The sequence below is a fragment of the Myxocyprinus asiaticus genome, chromosome 7 (genome assembly GCF_019703515.2).
Source record: "Myxocyprinus asiaticus isolate MX2 ecotype Aquarium Trade chromosome 7, UBuf_Myxa_2, whole genome shotgun sequence".
NCBI classification, from domain to species: domain Eukaryota; kingdom Metazoa; phylum Chordata; class Actinopteri; order Cypriniformes; family Catostomidae; genus Myxocyprinus; species Myxocyprinus asiaticus.
Genome location: NC_059350.1, coordinates 44,437,368 through 44,455,408, shown reverse-complemented (window position 1 = coordinate 44,455,408; position 18,041 = coordinate 44,437,368). Strand labels below are relative to the sequence as shown.

Here is an 18,041-nt window from a genome sequence, read left to right as displayed (position 1 = left end):
ACATCTGGGATGGCATGGGTGTGAGTAAATGATGAGATAATTGTCATTTTTGGGTGAACTATCCCTTGAAGTACATAAATTTGCTCATTTGCATATGCAAATTAATTGTGACATCGAGAAATTTATATTTCAATAAGATCTAAAAAAGAAAACCTATAAAATCCCCCCAAAAAGTGCATAATTTTATTGTTTTCACTTTAGGGAATAAGAAATGTTATCATTTGTTATCATTTAAAAGAAAAGTTACACCTGTACTGTATCAGATCAAAAATGATCACGAACAGCAAAGTAAGCGGCCCTTGGAAAATATAAACCCAAACCCCCTTGTCAACAAACACTCACATACACACAGGTCTTCAGCCCCTTATAATCTAGTTAGGTGCTTCCTGATTTGTCAAAACCCTGCTGTGTTCCTGCTGAAATGACGTGAAATGACCGACGTGTCCACTCAGAATCTTCTTAACCAGCATGGACAAATTGCTAAAAGCTCATAAACTTCTCAGAGGTCATTACAAAACAGTGAATAAAGGAAAAATAATAAATCAATTAAAAAGCTTATTTTTTCCAAAATCCCTCCTGCTCTCAACTCTTTGTTCTTCCCCTTCTTGTGTCCTTGTCATATTCATTCAATTCAAAAATCTATTTGTGGAATATCAGATCATTTTAAACTACTTTCAACATCTCCTTTGCCTCTTCCTTTAAATTTTTGATTAGGAAAAAATTGCATTTCTCTAAACGACTGATTTGACTGACAGTTGTGAACCTTGCGTCTTCTAAAATACCGCCAGGAAAACTAATGACTTAAAGATTTTTTTTTTATGTGGAATGCTTTTCTCTCCTTTCCTTAACCTTTTGTTCTGTAAGTTTTATGTTTATTTCAAATGCAATTCAGTGAGGTCTTCTGCACTGTACTTTTCAGTCAGTGTACTTTAAAAAAGTAACTGGATGTTTAAAGGGAATTGTATGAAAAAATCTGGTTTTAATTAGGTGTAAAACAACCTTCTACTTTCCTCCCAGTGGAATGAAAGTTAATTTACTTTATAAACCAAACTGCATTGTGGCTTTCAAATAATGCACACTAATTTTTCTGGAATGTGAAAATGTGAAAGGTGAATTGCTGGGTCAATGTGCTTAAATTTAAAAGAACATCCACTTTTAAAAAAAGTCAATATTGTGCCCCAAGAAACTGATCTGAAAGGGAACAGCATATTACATAAAATATTATAATTTCACATCATAGCTTTAATCACAAAACATAGTGTGGCGAGCCGCCCATGCGGAAACCACATTGCCCTTGGAAACAACAATCACCAGCACCTGGTCTGTGGCGAAACGGCTAATCAAACATCTGTGTCCAATCTTCTCATTGAGACACAAGACAGAAGAGACAGAAAGGTGTGCAGAGACTCCAGATTGCTTGTTAACAATATCTTCTCTTGTTCTAGGAAGCAATTAAAAGGCAGTCTAGATTCCCGTTTCTCTCCAAGTGTATCTGTCTGCATCCCGCAAGACGACAAGGAACACCCACTACATGACATGGCCACTCCAAGAAATGCCCCCCTTAGATCATAAAGCAATTCTCTTGGCAAAAAGAACTATTAAAATCCTATGCAATAGAGCTGTTCAGTCAGTTCAGTCAAGTCTTATTCCCCAAGGGTTCCCTCAGGATTTTCTTATGGGTTTTTCAACTTATGAGTAAAATAATGTCTGTGGTAAACATTACTTGACGATATGTGTACGTTCTGTTCTACAACATAAATTACACACAGTCATACCTCAAACGTGAATTCTGAAGCCGTATGGAATTGCATACCTTTTTTAAAAAACAAAAACATTCGGCAGCATCAAAATACACGTTTGAGGTATGAAAGTGTGTAATTTATGTTGTAGAACAAAACGTCCAGGTATTGTAAAAAAAAAAAAAAAACCATTATAAAAACCTATAGTACAATCCAGAGGGAACCCATGGTGAATTCTCTACTGGGTTTTTGGATGCTGTATTATTCATGTTGTCTTTACTGTGTAAATATAACAAAGAAAAACTTTTAAATTATATGTCACATATCATATTATCAAACCAAAGATATAAATGCTGAAATGAAACATTTCTCTGTTCTGTTTTCTCCAGTTAGCTCACAAGTTAACCAGTTAGCCTATTAGCTTAGCCACCGCTGGCCTCTTTTCCTCTTTATTTTTAGCACAATTCTCCTCATGGTGGCCACCTAGTGATATGGTGGTATGATTGTATTTAATACAACTTTTAAGTTGAGGTATATTTAATAATTTTACAAACTTTTCTCTTTTTAATCTTTGTGGTTAGGGTTAGGATTAGGGGTAGGTGTAGGGTTGCTGTGGGTCTCCAAATCAACAAACAACAACAAACACAATGCATGATTGTGACATCCAACTGTTGCGAGACTCAAGCATTTCGCTGGTTAATTGAAGGGGGGTGTAACTTGTAGTTGGCATGCCTTGTAGTGGGCATGTCTTGTAAGTCTTGCAGGAGGCAGACAGACCCATTACTTTCGCCCTGAAACTGAGACACACTACCCCACACCTCGCCATGGAATCAGCATTCCAGAGCTCTGCAGGGCACAGAGAATGACACCAACACACATCTCCTTACTTTTTCCTTTATCTACAATCCTAAACCCCCGCTTGTTACAATAAAGGCTCATTTTCACCTGCATCCTTCGTCTGTGCCTCATTCGTCCCGCTACAATAGCAACATGAAAGAATATAAATATAATCCTATATGTCATAAAGGTATAGTCGTTGATGACCTTAAAAAATATGTATGGACATAATATAGTGGCTGACAACCCTTTGTTGTAAACCAGATGCGGCATTCCACTGATAATTTTCTGTAATAATTAGATGATAAATTATACCACCACCCCATTCTCAACCATTCAAAGCAACACTTTAGAAGACATTGGCAGATATAAAGCTTTTAAAATAACTTTAATTATTATGTCATTAACAAGCATTATCTAACACTTAACGATCAGTAGTTAATTTAGATTGAACTATGACTATACATGAAAATATATGAGTCATGAAGTTTACTGACATTTCTGACTATTTGAATGCATTTAACTAATGATCAGTTAAGCATTTTATAATTTAATAATGATTGTTAATGTTGTTAGTGAACATTCTTATAAAGTGATCAGTAAAAGCTTAAAGGGGAAGTGTGTAATGTTTTTTAATGTTTAAATACTTTCTCATAAATGCCAGCTAAATGTGCAGAGACAAATGTTTTCAACATTGCTCTGTTTGTTTGAGCATTCTGACCAGCATGACAAAGTAACATCAGCTCAATCAATGGTGTGAGTTTGGAGTGGAACTATCTGCTTTTCAAAACCAATGGAGTGTTTGGGAAATCAGTTTAAAAACAATCATTACTTTGCAGTTCTGTTTGGAGAAATTACACACTCCGCCTTTAATTTATCTACTTTTGCAAATAAGAAAAAAAAAAAAAAAAAACCCTATCTATATTATAAAGTTACAAAACATTCCATTGTATTTTATAATTCTGGATAAACTTACTTGCTATACTCAGGTAAATGGAAGGGCTGGTTTTGTTTTCTCCGTTGCGTTCATTTACAGCCTGTACGTAATATCGGCCCGCATCCGCAGCTGTTGCACCCAACACCACGAGCTGATTGTCCAACGTTATTGCTCTGAAATGAAAAGAGAATCATGTATAACAGATGTAAACGAGAATGTCCGCTCAAGAGAATTTTCAATTCTGAGGGTGATATGTACTTCAAGTAATTTTGGTCATTTGTAAAATTGGTGAGACATTACAAGAGGATGAGGCAGACCACTTGTATATGAATTGAAGAAACTTTAACATCCTGAGACCCTGCGTCCACTTTCATGGACATTACGTTTTGGCTTTAGTTTGGCTTACGCTTTAACACATTATTTTATTTAATTTAAACTGACTTATCTCAGTTCCGGAGATTCTGGGCTGTCAGTAAAGGGTTAAACTTTCAACGCATGGAGTCATGTGATCAAATAATATGGCATCGATCACAGCAGAGTTTGTGTTTGGTAGAAACAACAACAAAACTACATCTGGTAAGAAATCTAATTAAGTTTTTACATTGAAACCTGTTTTAGTCAAAAGATTAGAGTCTCTATTTTCATACGATATGCCATTGTTTAAATTTGAGCGAATTTATGCACAGTTTCAGCTAAAATATCCTTTATTTACTGCACATCATCACATTGAGAATCAATGGGTTCTTCCAAAAACACGAAAATGTTGCTTTCAGAGGCTTTATATGGAATTAGGATGAAAATAAGGTGCATTTCAAACTATTCTGAGACCAGTGCAGACAGACATCTCACTGGAGGTTAAGTCATTCACTAAATAGGGAGCAAGGGAGCATCCTATGGCTCTCTATGCAGTCCTAACTTCCTATTTGAAGTTCAGTTTCAGGCTGTAGATTATGTTAGGACTACTCAACATGTTTGGCAGACATAGGACAATGGTAATCATACATAGATTTTATTTTAACATGGTTGGCAGTGATTGGATGAATTATTTATGCCTATTTCTGATTTAATGTCTGTAACGTCTCAAAAACATAAATAACCAACACTCCAGGAAACACAAACAATTTGCTAAAAAACAAAATCTGACTTTCTATTGTTTGATATTATTTAAAATTTCACAACTTACTCCCACTGTCCACATATGAGGACATATTTTAGGAAAAATTCTATTTGGTCTAGAAAAAAGTTTTTTTGCATGTTTCTTAGGGGTTACTAGTTACAAATCAAAAAGGGGAATGGAAAAAGCACACAGCAGTCACGCAGGGGTCTCAGGAGGTTAAAACTAAATATGGCGATTGTAGCATAGCCTTACAGTTAAAAGAGTCAATCGCCTTTTGTAGAGGCATCATAACATTCAATATGGCGGCTGTATGAATGGAAATCCCACCTTACAGTTAAAGGAGCCAATCGCCTGTTTGTTTACACTCAAATGTAAGCATTCAAGTATTTAAGTAGAGCTGTACTTGCATGATTGGAAATACCTGACTTGCCTTAAAGGGCCTTTCTAGATCACTAATGAAATCACACATCAGCAAGAAAGCAACACAATAATTCTTCTTTTTGAGACATGTGCACAAATCAATACATCAGCGTGCACAATGAAAAATGAACACAACTACATACACACACATTTTTACCTCTCGTAAGGACAGGAAAAAATAACTTGCTAAAGAAAAACTAAACAAAATGAATAAGGGAAGAGAGGAGAGTGGTCTTTCGTGTTCCTCTGTGGTCTGTGTTCAGTACATCTCTTGTGAAAAACATCAATAGCATTTTCACATTTTCACACACATGACACAATCACACCTTTAGATGAGGCAAGTTTTTAAAAGCACTAAGAGCTCCACACTTTAGTCACCATGATGGAAGTGTCAGCGCCACAACTAGACATGCCACACCCAGAGAATCTGCAGAAAGCTGGAAAAAAAATTACATTCCTGTCCTTAAGAACTCCCAAGAGAAACAGGCCATTATTTAAAAAGCCATTTCCAAAAACAGGGCAAAAAAACAAAACAAAAACCTTTATTCAAGTAATTACAATAAACTATAGTTCCAGCAACATCTTATCTGAAGCCAGTATCATAAAATCACCCATATAGTGGGAAATGTTGTCACACTAAATGGGGAAGGTTGGCACAGTGGGAACCTGATTTTTATTGACACAAATTTGAGAAGAATCCTTTTTTGAAAATATTAAATACTACTTATGTTAAAAGGTATCTGTATTTACGTGTTGTAGTCTAATTAACGATATAACACACAAAACAATTCATGAAACAGAAAATTTGGAAAAAGTGACACAAAATTATGAAACTGTTCATTTGGCTAAATATATATAGACTAAAACACACTGACAGCTTGCCCTGACCTGTTACAGTAAGGCATTTACAATGGAAGTGAATGGGGCCATTTTTGGAGGGTTTAAAGGCAGAAATGTGAAGCTTATCATTTTATAAAAACACTGACATTAATTCTTCTGTTAAAACTCATGTATTTTTTGACCTGTTAAGCTGTTTAAATCTGAATTTTTACAGTCATTTTAGGGTTTAAGGGTTTGTTGACATTACATCGTCACGGCAACAAAGATGTAAAATTGGCTATAACTTTACACAGAAAGGGCAAGTCAAAATGAATTTTTGTGGTAATCAATATTAAGCCACAAATGCTGTTGATTGAGCTTGTATTGAACCCGGAATATTCCTTTAATTTTATGACTTAGCCTAATGTATGCCAGTGTGGTTTTGTTGTGTTCACTTGTTTACCTAAACATCGGTTACAAATTATGATACTGGAATTTAAGTTTGTAGCATCAAATTTATTAAATTATCCAAATGGATGACGGTTTTGAGCTAGATGTTTGAAACAAACATACAAGACTGCTACATTAAACAAGCGATTTGACTTTTTTCTGAAAATTATTTATTTTATCAGATATAAAATCCCTTGTGCCAACTAACAACGATTTCTCCTATATAAAATTATCATGTATTTATTGTTGTATTTGGCTGTATTTAATTTCATAATATTTAGAGAAAAGAAGAGATGTTGTGAATATTGATTACATTTTCATTTCATGTTTTTTTTAAGTCGCCATGAAAGGAGAGGTCAACAGTTGAGATAAAATGTATATAAAAAAATAAAAACTTCCAATAAATTAATAAAGAACTACAATTCAACAAACAAAAACAATAATAATATGGGAACTGCTCTTCTTAAGTATACAGCTCAAGTCTCCAACAACAGGAGTGCAAACAATTATTTAATGTTGTGTTAGATCCATGACCCATTTTAATGTACATAAGCTAATATTCTGTTAAACATTCTAATATACAATGATTTGCCAAAACATTATGACCACCTGCTTAATATGCTGTTGGACCTCCGCGTGCCACCAAAACAGCGCCAACCCACCGAGGCATGGACTCTACAAGACCCCTGAAGGTGTCATGTGTTATCTAACACCAATACATTAGCAGCAGATCCTTCAAGTCCTGTAAGTTGCAAGGTGGAGCTGCTGTGGATTGGACTTGTTGGTCCAGCACATCCCACAGATGCTGAATCAGATTGAGATCTGGGGAATTTAGAGACAAGGGCAACACCTTGATCCCAAACAATGTGTGCAGTGTGGCAGGGTGCATTGTCCTGCTGAAAGAAGCCACGGCCATCAGGGAATATCATTGCCATGAAGGGGTGTACCTGGTCTGCAGCGATGTTTAGGTAGATGGCACGTGTCAAACTGACGTCCACATGAATGGCCGGACCCAGGGTTTCCCAGCAGAACATTGCCCAGAGCATCACACTTCCTCCACCGGCTTGTCGTCTTCCCACTGTGCATCCTGGTGCCATCACTTACCCAGGTAAACGCTGCACACGTACACAGCCGTCCACGTGATGTAAAAGAAAACGGGACTCAATGGACCAGGCAAACTTCTTCCACTGCACTATGTGTTGTTGTGACACATTCCTCCAGTAACCATCATCAACATTTTCTGTGACTTGTGCCGCAACAGACCTTGTGTCAGTTCGGACCACAGGGATAGCCTTCATTGCCCTTGCGCATCTATGAGTCTTGGACGCCCAACACCCTATCACCAGTTTGCGGTTTGTCCCTCTTCGGACCACTGTCGGTAAGTACTCATCACTGCTGTCTGGGAGCACCCCACAAACCTTGCCGTTTCAGAGATGCTCTGACCCAGTCGTCTGGCCAAAACAATTTGGCCCTTGTCAAAGCCGCTCAGGTCTTTACTCATGCCCACTTCTCCTGCATTCAACTCGTTGACAACGAGAACTGATTGTTCACCTACCATCAGATCTACACAGACCTTGACATGTGGCCTTGTTAGGAGATGATCAGCGTTATTCGCTTCTCCTGTGAGTGGTCATAATGTTTTGGCTCATCGGTGTATAATGTGATAAGATACTGTTTGTTAACATTATGAATGAGAGTTATATAAAATGTTACTAGTGAGATTTTCATGCTTTAACTACACACTACAATGGGTTCTGCTTGCTGTACGGCTTTAGTGAAGTTAACATTTCCATTGCATAAGCATAAAATTGTGGTAACAACTCCCTGTGGATTGATACCTTTGAGATTACACACTGCAGTTCTGCTGTGAGCTGAATAACTCATTCTGCACAAGATCAAAAACTCAATCCCATATTTAAATTATATATAAATATAAAAATACTGTCATAGCAATTCCAAAAATAGAATAAGACAAAGAAGAAGTGCAAAAACATTAATGTGACTTTATTAGTTTATACAACGTATAAGGGCATAGTTCTCCATGGCTAGCCAACAAATCCTGATGCAATGGCAAAACTCTGAAAGGATGGCCAAAATCTACAGTAATATTCAAACAGAGGAGCTCAGTGTTTAAGTGCCTGAGTCACTGTGTAATGTCAATAAAGTCAAGTCATGTGTGACTGTGCTCATTTAAATATATAGAGTTCTTTGTCGAGATTTCCAAGACTGTGGATTTGCTTTCATTTTTGGACACTTTCGCACACTAATGCTTGCACACACACTCAAGATGACAGAAGGGGGTAGAGCCCAATTTTTTCGCAAACCAAAACAGGTTGAGAACCCCTGTTTTAGGGCAACAAAAGCAAGTGAGAACAAGCAAACAAGCAGTGAGACAAGAGCAATAAAGGATAAATGTCCTTAGTGATATATTTAATGGGCACTGGATGTTGTTCATATGGAGCTCAAGGTGAAATAAAGTCAGAGACAGAGAGAGAGAGAGAGTTTGAGAGAGTGAGAGTGGAGACGTGAAAAGAGAACGAGAGAGACCACATGAAAATGTCAAGAATAAGCGTTTTAATCTATCTCCTGTAAGAAAAAAAAATCCCTTTGAACTCAGAGTCTTTAATTCAAGCCTCTCCATCCAGGGAAAAAAAAGAGGGAAATGAAGGGAAAAATGTCTCACACACGAGTTAGTCCAACATAAATCCACAGTGGAAAAATCTCAGCATGGGATGTTTACACTCTTTCAGCTTCGACTTTTTTAAAATAAGACATTTCAGGTACAGTATTCATTTAACACATAGATTTTAGAGAGTTCACCTTAAGAAAGGCAAAGTGTGTAATTTTTTCGATGTTTAAATACTTTCTCCTGTCCCAGTTTAATGTGAAGAGACAACTATAAATAAGCTATTTGGAGGCTGTTTTCTGAAGACTGTAAAAAATGCAGCACTTTAAAAAAATTGCTCTAGGGAGAAGGAGAGTTCGGGAGACATGACACTTAGGCATAACCTTTAGTATTAAAATTTGGTATGTAACAAGTCTTGCATCATTTGTGTTACAGACAAGTTAAGGATGTTGAAGGTGTGCTCTTATTTTTCTAAGCAATTGGACTGATGTTTTTCACCTGAAGGGTGAAAAATGGGGAAATTATAACCCACTGACTAACATTAAAGGAGAGACCCAAGCCATATATAGGGAAATGAATATCATAAAGACTTGGGAGAGGGCTCTTTGACAGGCCAGTAAACATCGAGAACACCCTAGCAACCACCTAGAAATGCCCTAGCAACCAACTACAGTAACAATGCCTTAACAAACACCCAAACACCCTAGCACTGCACAGGCAATACCACTCACATTTTCTTCAAACAATGCGAAAATCTAGTTATGTCTGAAATTCCATTTGGTGCAACTAGTGGCACTTCACATGTAAAATTCTCCCTAAGAGGGAAAATTGTTTTTGTGTAGACACAATCAAAAGCTCTGGCAGTTGTTGATAACTCTTAGAGAAGACCAGGAGACTCAGGTAAAGCTTCAGCAGGATTTTTTGCAGAAGTTGGAGAATCAGTCTACACATCAGAAGGCGATGCATTTACATTTGACTCAGACATTGACTGAATAATGAACAATGGCCACCAATTCACAGAATGGGGCTGAGGCACCTAGAGCCATCACAGACAAAGGGTAATAGCCTTAGTTAGCATGAGAAACAAGTTTTTATTCACATATACTCTTGTTCAGATTGACAAACAGGATGCAGCCACGTGTAGACGATCTCACAGAATCACGATAGCAAAAACCTTGAAAGCCAAATACAATGTGCATCACTTTAGTTTTTCATGTGATGTTATATGAAAGACAGTAGACCATCTGATCTTATAGTTACACTTAAATTTGCAATCCCACACAGTGAATGTGTTGAAATTTACAATAAGAGGCACATGAATCATACTATTTTACTCCAAACAATAGTGAAATTATTAGCAGGTGACATCATGGGGAAAATGTGGAAAAAGATACAAGGCCATGAGAAAGAGAGCATGTCATCTAAATTGAATTTACAAGCCAGGAAACAGTACTTATGTGGAATTTGATTTGCTGAATTGCTCCCAAGATCACTATAAATATACAACACACAAAAATCACACATGCAAGATATATAGTATAGAGACAGAGAGAGAAAAAAGCAGTAGTAATGTCCACCATGCTTTAGCACAGTGAAATACACTGATACATTTTACAGATAAATAAAATAAGTAAATTTTACTTCACTTTTCGAAGCTGGTGTTCTCAGCATGCACTGGGCTTGAATAATTAATGAGCTTAGATGTTTTCACTGTTTGCAAGTTTATTTATTCCATTTTCATTGTTCAATTTGGTGTTAAGTTTGGTAACTTCTTGTTTTGTGAAGTTTGATGCAAATTTTCTATTTAAAATTACGTGTACATGATAAAAACTTTACAAATAAATCTGTTGATTTTCACCATTATCATTTTTGGTGTAGGGTGGCATGATGGCTCAGTGGGTAGCGCTATTAACACATAGCAAGAAGGTCTATGGTTTGAGTCCCGGCTCACTCAGGGCCTTTCTGTGTGGAGTTTGCATGTACAGTTTACAATTTTCATTTAAGTAAATTGAAAATTCTAAATTGCCTGTAGGTGTGAGTGTGAGGGTGAATGTGTATGTCTGTGTGTCTTAGCCCTGTGATGGACTGGCCATCTGTCCAGGGTGTTTCCCTGCCTTCGACCCAAGACTGGGATTAGCTCCAGCACTACCCGCGACCCTACATAGGACAAGAGGCTTAGAAAAGATGGATGGATGTTTGGTGTACCAAGTGTTGAGGTCTGTGTGTGCTAGTCAAGTTGTCTAATAGACCACATAGCATGTATTAGGATTCCTAGGAAGACTTCTGTATGTCATGTGGTACCATTATACATGTGTTTATAAGAAAAGATCAAAATGTGAAAGATTCTATTAAAATAATCATGTAAATTTTAAAATTTTTAAGTACCATGTACATCAGATTTTTAAGTTAAAGTTACTGTATTAACTGAAATGTTTAAGCTAAATTTACTCTCTCAATTAACTCAATTGTAGGTCATGAAATTAAATAGATTTTAATAATATACCATTATTACTTTAAAAAAAACTGTTCAAAAAATTATGAAATAAAAATAAATCTTATTAGACTATTATGAAGGCAATGAAGAAATGGGCCTAAAATGGTTCTTTAGGACTGGACTATCAAAGCAAACTCTATTCAATTGTCACATAAAATACATCCACTCCAGATCCTTTTTTATGACAGTATCAGTGTTTGCTTTCCTCTTAAGGGTACACTTAAGGACTCAACGGTGTTGACAGCTGAGCCACTGATATTCAGGTTACTGGGGGTTTGTGTGTCCTTCCTTAACTTCACAATCCTAACTTCAGGCTTCAGTGCAGTCAGCTTCAGGTTATTGTGTCAGTACCAGGACACCAGCTGTTCAACATCCTGTCCTGAAGCAGATCTGTTGATGTTGCTTATGAGGACACAGTCTTATAAATAAAGATTCTAATTAGAACCACAAAGGGTTTAACCGACTGATGGAATAGTTTAAGATAACTTTTTATTTTCTACTTCTTTAGAAAACCATCCGTGAGAGGTTTATTCTGGTGAATGTTTATTCTGGTGACTGTGAGAAGTGATGTTTGGGTTGAATGGATTGAATATGGTTATGTATTGGATATTCATGATATTTTCGGCAATGATTTTGTTAGCAATATAAAATTGAATATATGCAAAGATTTTATTGCAGTTTTTATTTGACCACTAAGTTTCTTGTCTAACTGAATGTGTCATTAAACTAATCTTGTCTTTTGTCCTTGTCTTTGACTTGAGAGTATGAGATCATTAAGATATCATCTCTGTTTTAATTTCAGTAGTAAAAATGCTGTTACATTTGGTAAGTCTGACTTATTTCTGTGTTTTAGTTAAAAAAAAGTTTGTTTCAGTGAATTGACTCAAAACTCTGATTCAACTATTCATTTGCGTCATTACCAAAAAATGTTTACGGAAGTCTATATGTGCCATTTTGCATATATTACAATATTTTAGTTATGTATATATTACTAATATATATATATATATATATATATATATATATATATATATATATATATATATGTTTATGTAGGTAAATACTGTTGTTTATGACGATGTACTGTTATATTTGTTCATATAAATGAAAATGATTAAAGATAATTCTTCTTTGTGTTCATTTAGTAAACAGCCTGGACAACATGCTTCAATTTGTATACTTAAACATTTTGAATCCATCTGGCAACAATGGGTTTGAAATGTCCAAAAAACATTAAAGCCATTACAGAGAGAGAGGGAAAAAAAAAAAAAATGCTGAAATTTACCAAATTTGAGTTAGTTTTGTACTTGTGTTGCATCTTTTTAGGGAGTTTCTCCTGGCCTCTGTGGCCTTTAGTTTGCTCACTGGAGGTTGTAAGGCACTGTTCTCATTAAGATGCTTTTCAACATTATTTATTGTGAAAACATCATTAAATTAAAGTTTAATTAAATTGAAATAAAAGCGTTTCTCTTTAGGTTTACGTAGGCCACATCCACACTACTACGTGTTCGTTTGAAAATGCATATTTTTCTCTACGTTTTGGCCTTCCGACCACACTGAAACTGCGTTTTTGGCAGCAAAAACTGAGAGTTTTAAAAACGCTCTCCTAAGTCAACGTCCACATTAATCTGGAAACATTTGAAAACGGTGTTTTCGTTTTCGAAATGCTCTCCGTTCACACTGCCATTTTCAAGTGTTTTCCAAAAGATGCTCGTCCACACTTAAATATATGAAAACTCTTAAATCCCCTTACTGCACATGCAAAAAAAAAAAGAAAACAAATCACTGTTCTATGTACAGTCTGAAACGCAATTGTCCTTGTGTTTCTTCACCGGACCACAATTCCGAGTAAATGTCCCGTCACCTTCAAGGAATGCATTGTGAAGGTTGAACAAAGTAACATTTATCTTTAACAACATTATCAAAGTAAATAGCAGGCACAACTATACCACTACAACAGGGGCTGCCATCTTGATTGTTTTTGGATTGACTGCGTCATATGACAACAAATACGTCATCGTTTTCAGATATTTCCGTTTCCCATGTTTACATTACAATGCAAAGATGCCATTTATAAATGTATCCACTTGGGAGGACACTTTCGAAAAGCACCATTTTCGCTGTCAAACATGGCGTCTAAGTGTGGTCGGAAGGCAAAAACGTAGAGAAAAAAATTGCATTTCCAAGCAAAAATGTATTAGTGTGTGTATATGGCCCAAATGGATACATTTGTGAAAAAAACATCTTTGAGTTGTAGTGTGGACAGGGGAATCAGAGATATCTGAAAACAATGACAGATTTGTTGTCATGTGACCCATTCAACTCAAAACAATCAAGATGGTGGCCCATGTTGTAGTGGCATTGTTGTGCCTCAGCTATTCACTTTGATAATGTTGTTAAAGATAAATGTTACTTTGTTCAACCTTCACATTGTATTTCTTTAAATGCGACTGGAAGTTTACTCGGAATTGCTGTCCAGTGACGGAACATGAGGACAACTGGCGATTTTTCGAATGCGCAAAAGGGGATTTAAGAGTTTTTAACATTTCAGTGTGGACAAGAAACTTTTGGAAAATGCTCGAAAACGGCAGTGTGAACAGAGAGCATTTCGAAAACAAAAATGCCGTTTTCAAATGTATTCGGACTAATGTGGATGCAGCCTTAATATAACTTAATATTTAAATAAATATTTTTCAAATAATATTTTCATAGTAACTTAATTTTGCAATATCAAACTGCTTTTCTCTCACATAAATGGGTCTATATACAGTGTATGAAAATATATAGCTGCCTTTTTATTTTTGGAAGGAGGTCCCTTCTCATATTTGGAGGTCCTTGGCTTCAGAAATTTGAAAAACCCTGGTGTAGTGAACAGCGCAAAGAGAGAAGAGAAGTGGGTACAGCAAGTCCCCCGGATGTGGGTCAGTACATCTCAAAAGTACAGGAAAGTTTGTTGTAATTGTGAGGTTGTTTGTGTGGATGGAAAGCCTGATGACACTGCGATCCAGTTGGTGATATTCTGCTGTGTAAGGATACCAAAGAGCCAATTTAATTATTACAATCAGAGCAACAGGAGGAAACAGCAGCCAAAAGCTGTTAAAATGCGGGAGGGATGGCAAGAGAGAGAGATAGATGAAGGGCTGAGGAGTGCCTGTCTGGAGAGCTAAAGTTCAAAGAGTAATCAAGAGGAAAAGTGAGGATGTAAATACAGAAATTTCTTGCAGATAAGAGCAACATGAACAGACTGATTTCAGCACTCTTTCTGACATCACCCACTTCAATTTTAACTCCAAACACATATAAAACCACCAGACCATATACAGTATGTGTATAAACATCTTTGAAATTTTAAATCCAATTTAATTAGCCAATTCTAGCTTTTTGGAGACCTCTTTAGTCTGGGAATTCTCTTTAGTTGTGGAAGTCTCCTAACTTCACAGCAAAAAATAATCTTCTTAATCAGTATTTTGTCTTGTTTTCCAGTAAAAAAACATCTTTAAGATAAATTTACTTGAGAAGCATAATTATGCAAGATAATAACTTTTTAGAGAATATAACCTGAATTATGTTTATTTTTCATAAGTCAGTGGCAAATAGGCTAGTTTTTACTTGTTTTAATCATAAAACCTCACTTAAGTTTCTTAGATTGAAACTGAAATAGCTGAAAAAAGATTCTTAAGATTCACCAGGGCCATCCTTGGCTCTCCAGCCCCAAACCTTACTGTATAATTGGCAATCTACTCAAAACCTGTGTGCCTGTGGGTGGGTGGGTACATTTCTATGCACGTATATATGTGCATCTATCTCTCCCTTCTAGATATAATTTCTCTGATAGAGTAATGCATTTCACAAACGAGTGGCCTTTGAAATGAAGACCCCCTCACAGGTGCCATGACAACCATTTGATGGACAGCAGCGAGGTGAGCTATCCTCAGATGCTGTCGTGACACTGATAGTAAGGCTTGACGAGTAGACGTGTTGAAGCTGTGACTAACAGTCAGAGAATGTGGAGGGTAACTGCAACCACTGCAGTATGTTTGTTTCATTTAGATAATCAATGAATGTCATAACGTACATCATTGCAGCAGGGGCCAACTGATGCAATCGGTCTAAAGATGTGGTAGACAGTGATTGATGCAAAGATATTCTCAATGCGTGTATGCGTGTCTGTGTATATGCTCCTGAGTGTAAAGATGCAGATTGCTTAATTTTTGTCAGATTATTGCATTAAGAATACATTAACATTAATCAGAGCAGGTCAAGATAGGTCAAGATGTTAGCTATAAATGTTAATGAAAACATTTTGTTAACTAAAATAAGTAATATAATACAGCGCACTTTTTAAGCTTGATTTCAGAAGTACGTTCCCATTCGGATTTCATAAAATCCTGTATAAAAGAGTTGCCATAAAAGCCATGAGTCAAACCAACCAACCAACTCCAAGGTGAATCACAACATTGCAAACTGTGATTTGAAGCAAAAAAAGTGTTTGAAAATCAGACCAAATGACAAAGAACCGAAATTCGAAACACTCCCCCCAGTGACCAAAACGGTAAGTGTTGTTGTGTGTTTGGGCACATGTGAGCTCCACTTTCCACGGTGGGGAACCAAAAGCATGTTGTGAAGTGAGTAGTTTTCTGCTGTACAGGATGTAATACAGGGAAGAGGAATACATATATTATAAACTGTATCCCCCAAACCTAACCATCAGTGAAGTAAAAATTTAACGTTAAAGGGGAAAAAGCAACCCATGAATCGCACTCGTCACTGAATATGCAAATGTGATTACTTCATGTTTTCAAAGCAGGATCCAAACCTGGGTCTCCCATGCTGCAGATGCAATGCGCTACAAGGGAAGGTAAACACACTGGAGCCAATGCAAAAATGTCTGATAGAAAATGCCGGTAGTCAGTAAGTCGGCATAATGTGGCTGATTCTAGGGTACTGGAACTCTCTGAAACAACATGCAGACTTCCTGTGTGATCATGATGGTCGGGGGCGTTTGGTGGCGCTAGTACCGCAGAAATTGCAAACCTCAGCTTTAAGAATAGAAACAATATATGTTAGGTTTATTGCTAAATATCCAGATTTAGTATACAAATATATAAGTAGTTTGAGATGGTAGAGAGACCGATTTAATTACATCATTCACAATGTGTCATGGAAGTGGCGGTCGCTGTAGAGCTCTAGTGGTGCACTTTGTTTGTTGCAACTCTCTGATTGGTGGATCTTTCACTGCACGATAATGGGTAGTGTAGTTCTTCACCACAAATTCCAAAATTAAATGTGATTTCTTAAAAATGAAGTTGAAATAATGCAGATTGGTGGCTTCAGCAGAAGCATAGATTTACAACCTCTGAGCTCATGGTAGGTCTGTCTTTAAAGGTTTACATGTTATTGTAAAAAAAAATCACTTCCCCCATGGAAAAAATGCAATGTTTACTTCTGGAACCAGACTGTTGCACTCTATTGGAAAAATTAAAACTAAAATACATTTTAATGACTCCAAAACTAAGGAAAATTAAGTAAAAATGAACACAAATTAGTTGTTTTAACTAAATTAATTAAACATAAAAATTCCACTAGATAGCATTTGGAAGCCCTAAAATACTTAAAATAAAATAGAAAAAATGATATGCTGAAAAGATACTAGAAAATCTAGAAAACACTGAACTAAAGAAAACTTACAATAATAGAGTAAAATAATAAACTTAAAGGAAAAATTGAAAATGCAACATATATAAAACCTTAATTAAAATTTGAAAACTATAACAACACTGTCATGATCACATAAAAATTGCAACTTACACTCGATGGTTAGGGATGATCTTGTAGCCATCTCTGAACCATGTGACCTGAGGGCGTGGGTAACTAGCCACAGCGGGAGGGTTGAGGACAGCAGCCCTTCCTTGAGAAACTGTCTTCCTCTGTTCCAGATCAGCAAAACTATCCATGTCTGAGAGAGAACAAGAAACAGATAAAAGAGATAGAGGGAGATGGAGAGAAAGTTTTCTACTAATGACCACTTGGCTCATAAAAATTGCACATATGGTCACGAAAAACAGTGTGTAGGACCTAAAGCCTAAAACAAAGAATATGGACAGAGGCAGTGAAATGGTACAATGGGAAGGAAGATATAAAAGGAGATTATTAAGTTGATTATTATGATGTGTTTGTACGCAGAGAATTTTATAAATGGGTCATTGAAAAATAAGGCTGTCCGAAATTAACACTTAGAAATATTTTTAACATTTAATTTAATACACAGCTGTTGAGTTTGTAAGAATTTAATATTTGTGTTCATGTTGGTTTCATACATTTTTAAAAAACATTTGTTGCATTTCTACAAAAAAAAAAACAAAAAAAATTGTATTCAATGACTTTAAAAATGTCAAGTAGTGTAACCATCGAGTAAAATGTATTAAAATACTTGCATTGCAACTTGAATACATGTGAATGTACTCAACTTAATCAGTAATTCAAGGTGAAATTTTTTTTTTTTATATAAATATCATATATTTTTGAGGCATGAATTTCAAGAAGTTTTCATAAATTCTTTGGGGTTACTTTATTTGACCTGGACAAAATGTGCCTTTTCATAA

The 18,041-nt window shown here is 36.1% G+C and overlaps 1 protein-coding gene across 1 annotated transcript in view; it reads right to left on the bottom strand.

The window, feature by feature from the left end:
- sdk1b (sidekick cell adhesion molecule 1b) overlaps positions 1-18,041 on the bottom strand; it is a 316,455-nt gene that overhangs the window by 176,604 nt on the left and 121,810 nt on the right. Inside the window, exons 4-5 of the mRNA XM_051702261.1 lie at positions 17,248-17,395; positions 3,553-3,686 (exon numbers count right to left, since the gene is read on the bottom strand). Coding sequence (XP_051558221.1) covers positions 3,553-3,686; positions 17,248-17,395 — 282 coding nt within the window. The remainder of the gene's footprint in view (positions 1-3,552; positions 3,687-17,247; positions 17,396-18,041) is intronic.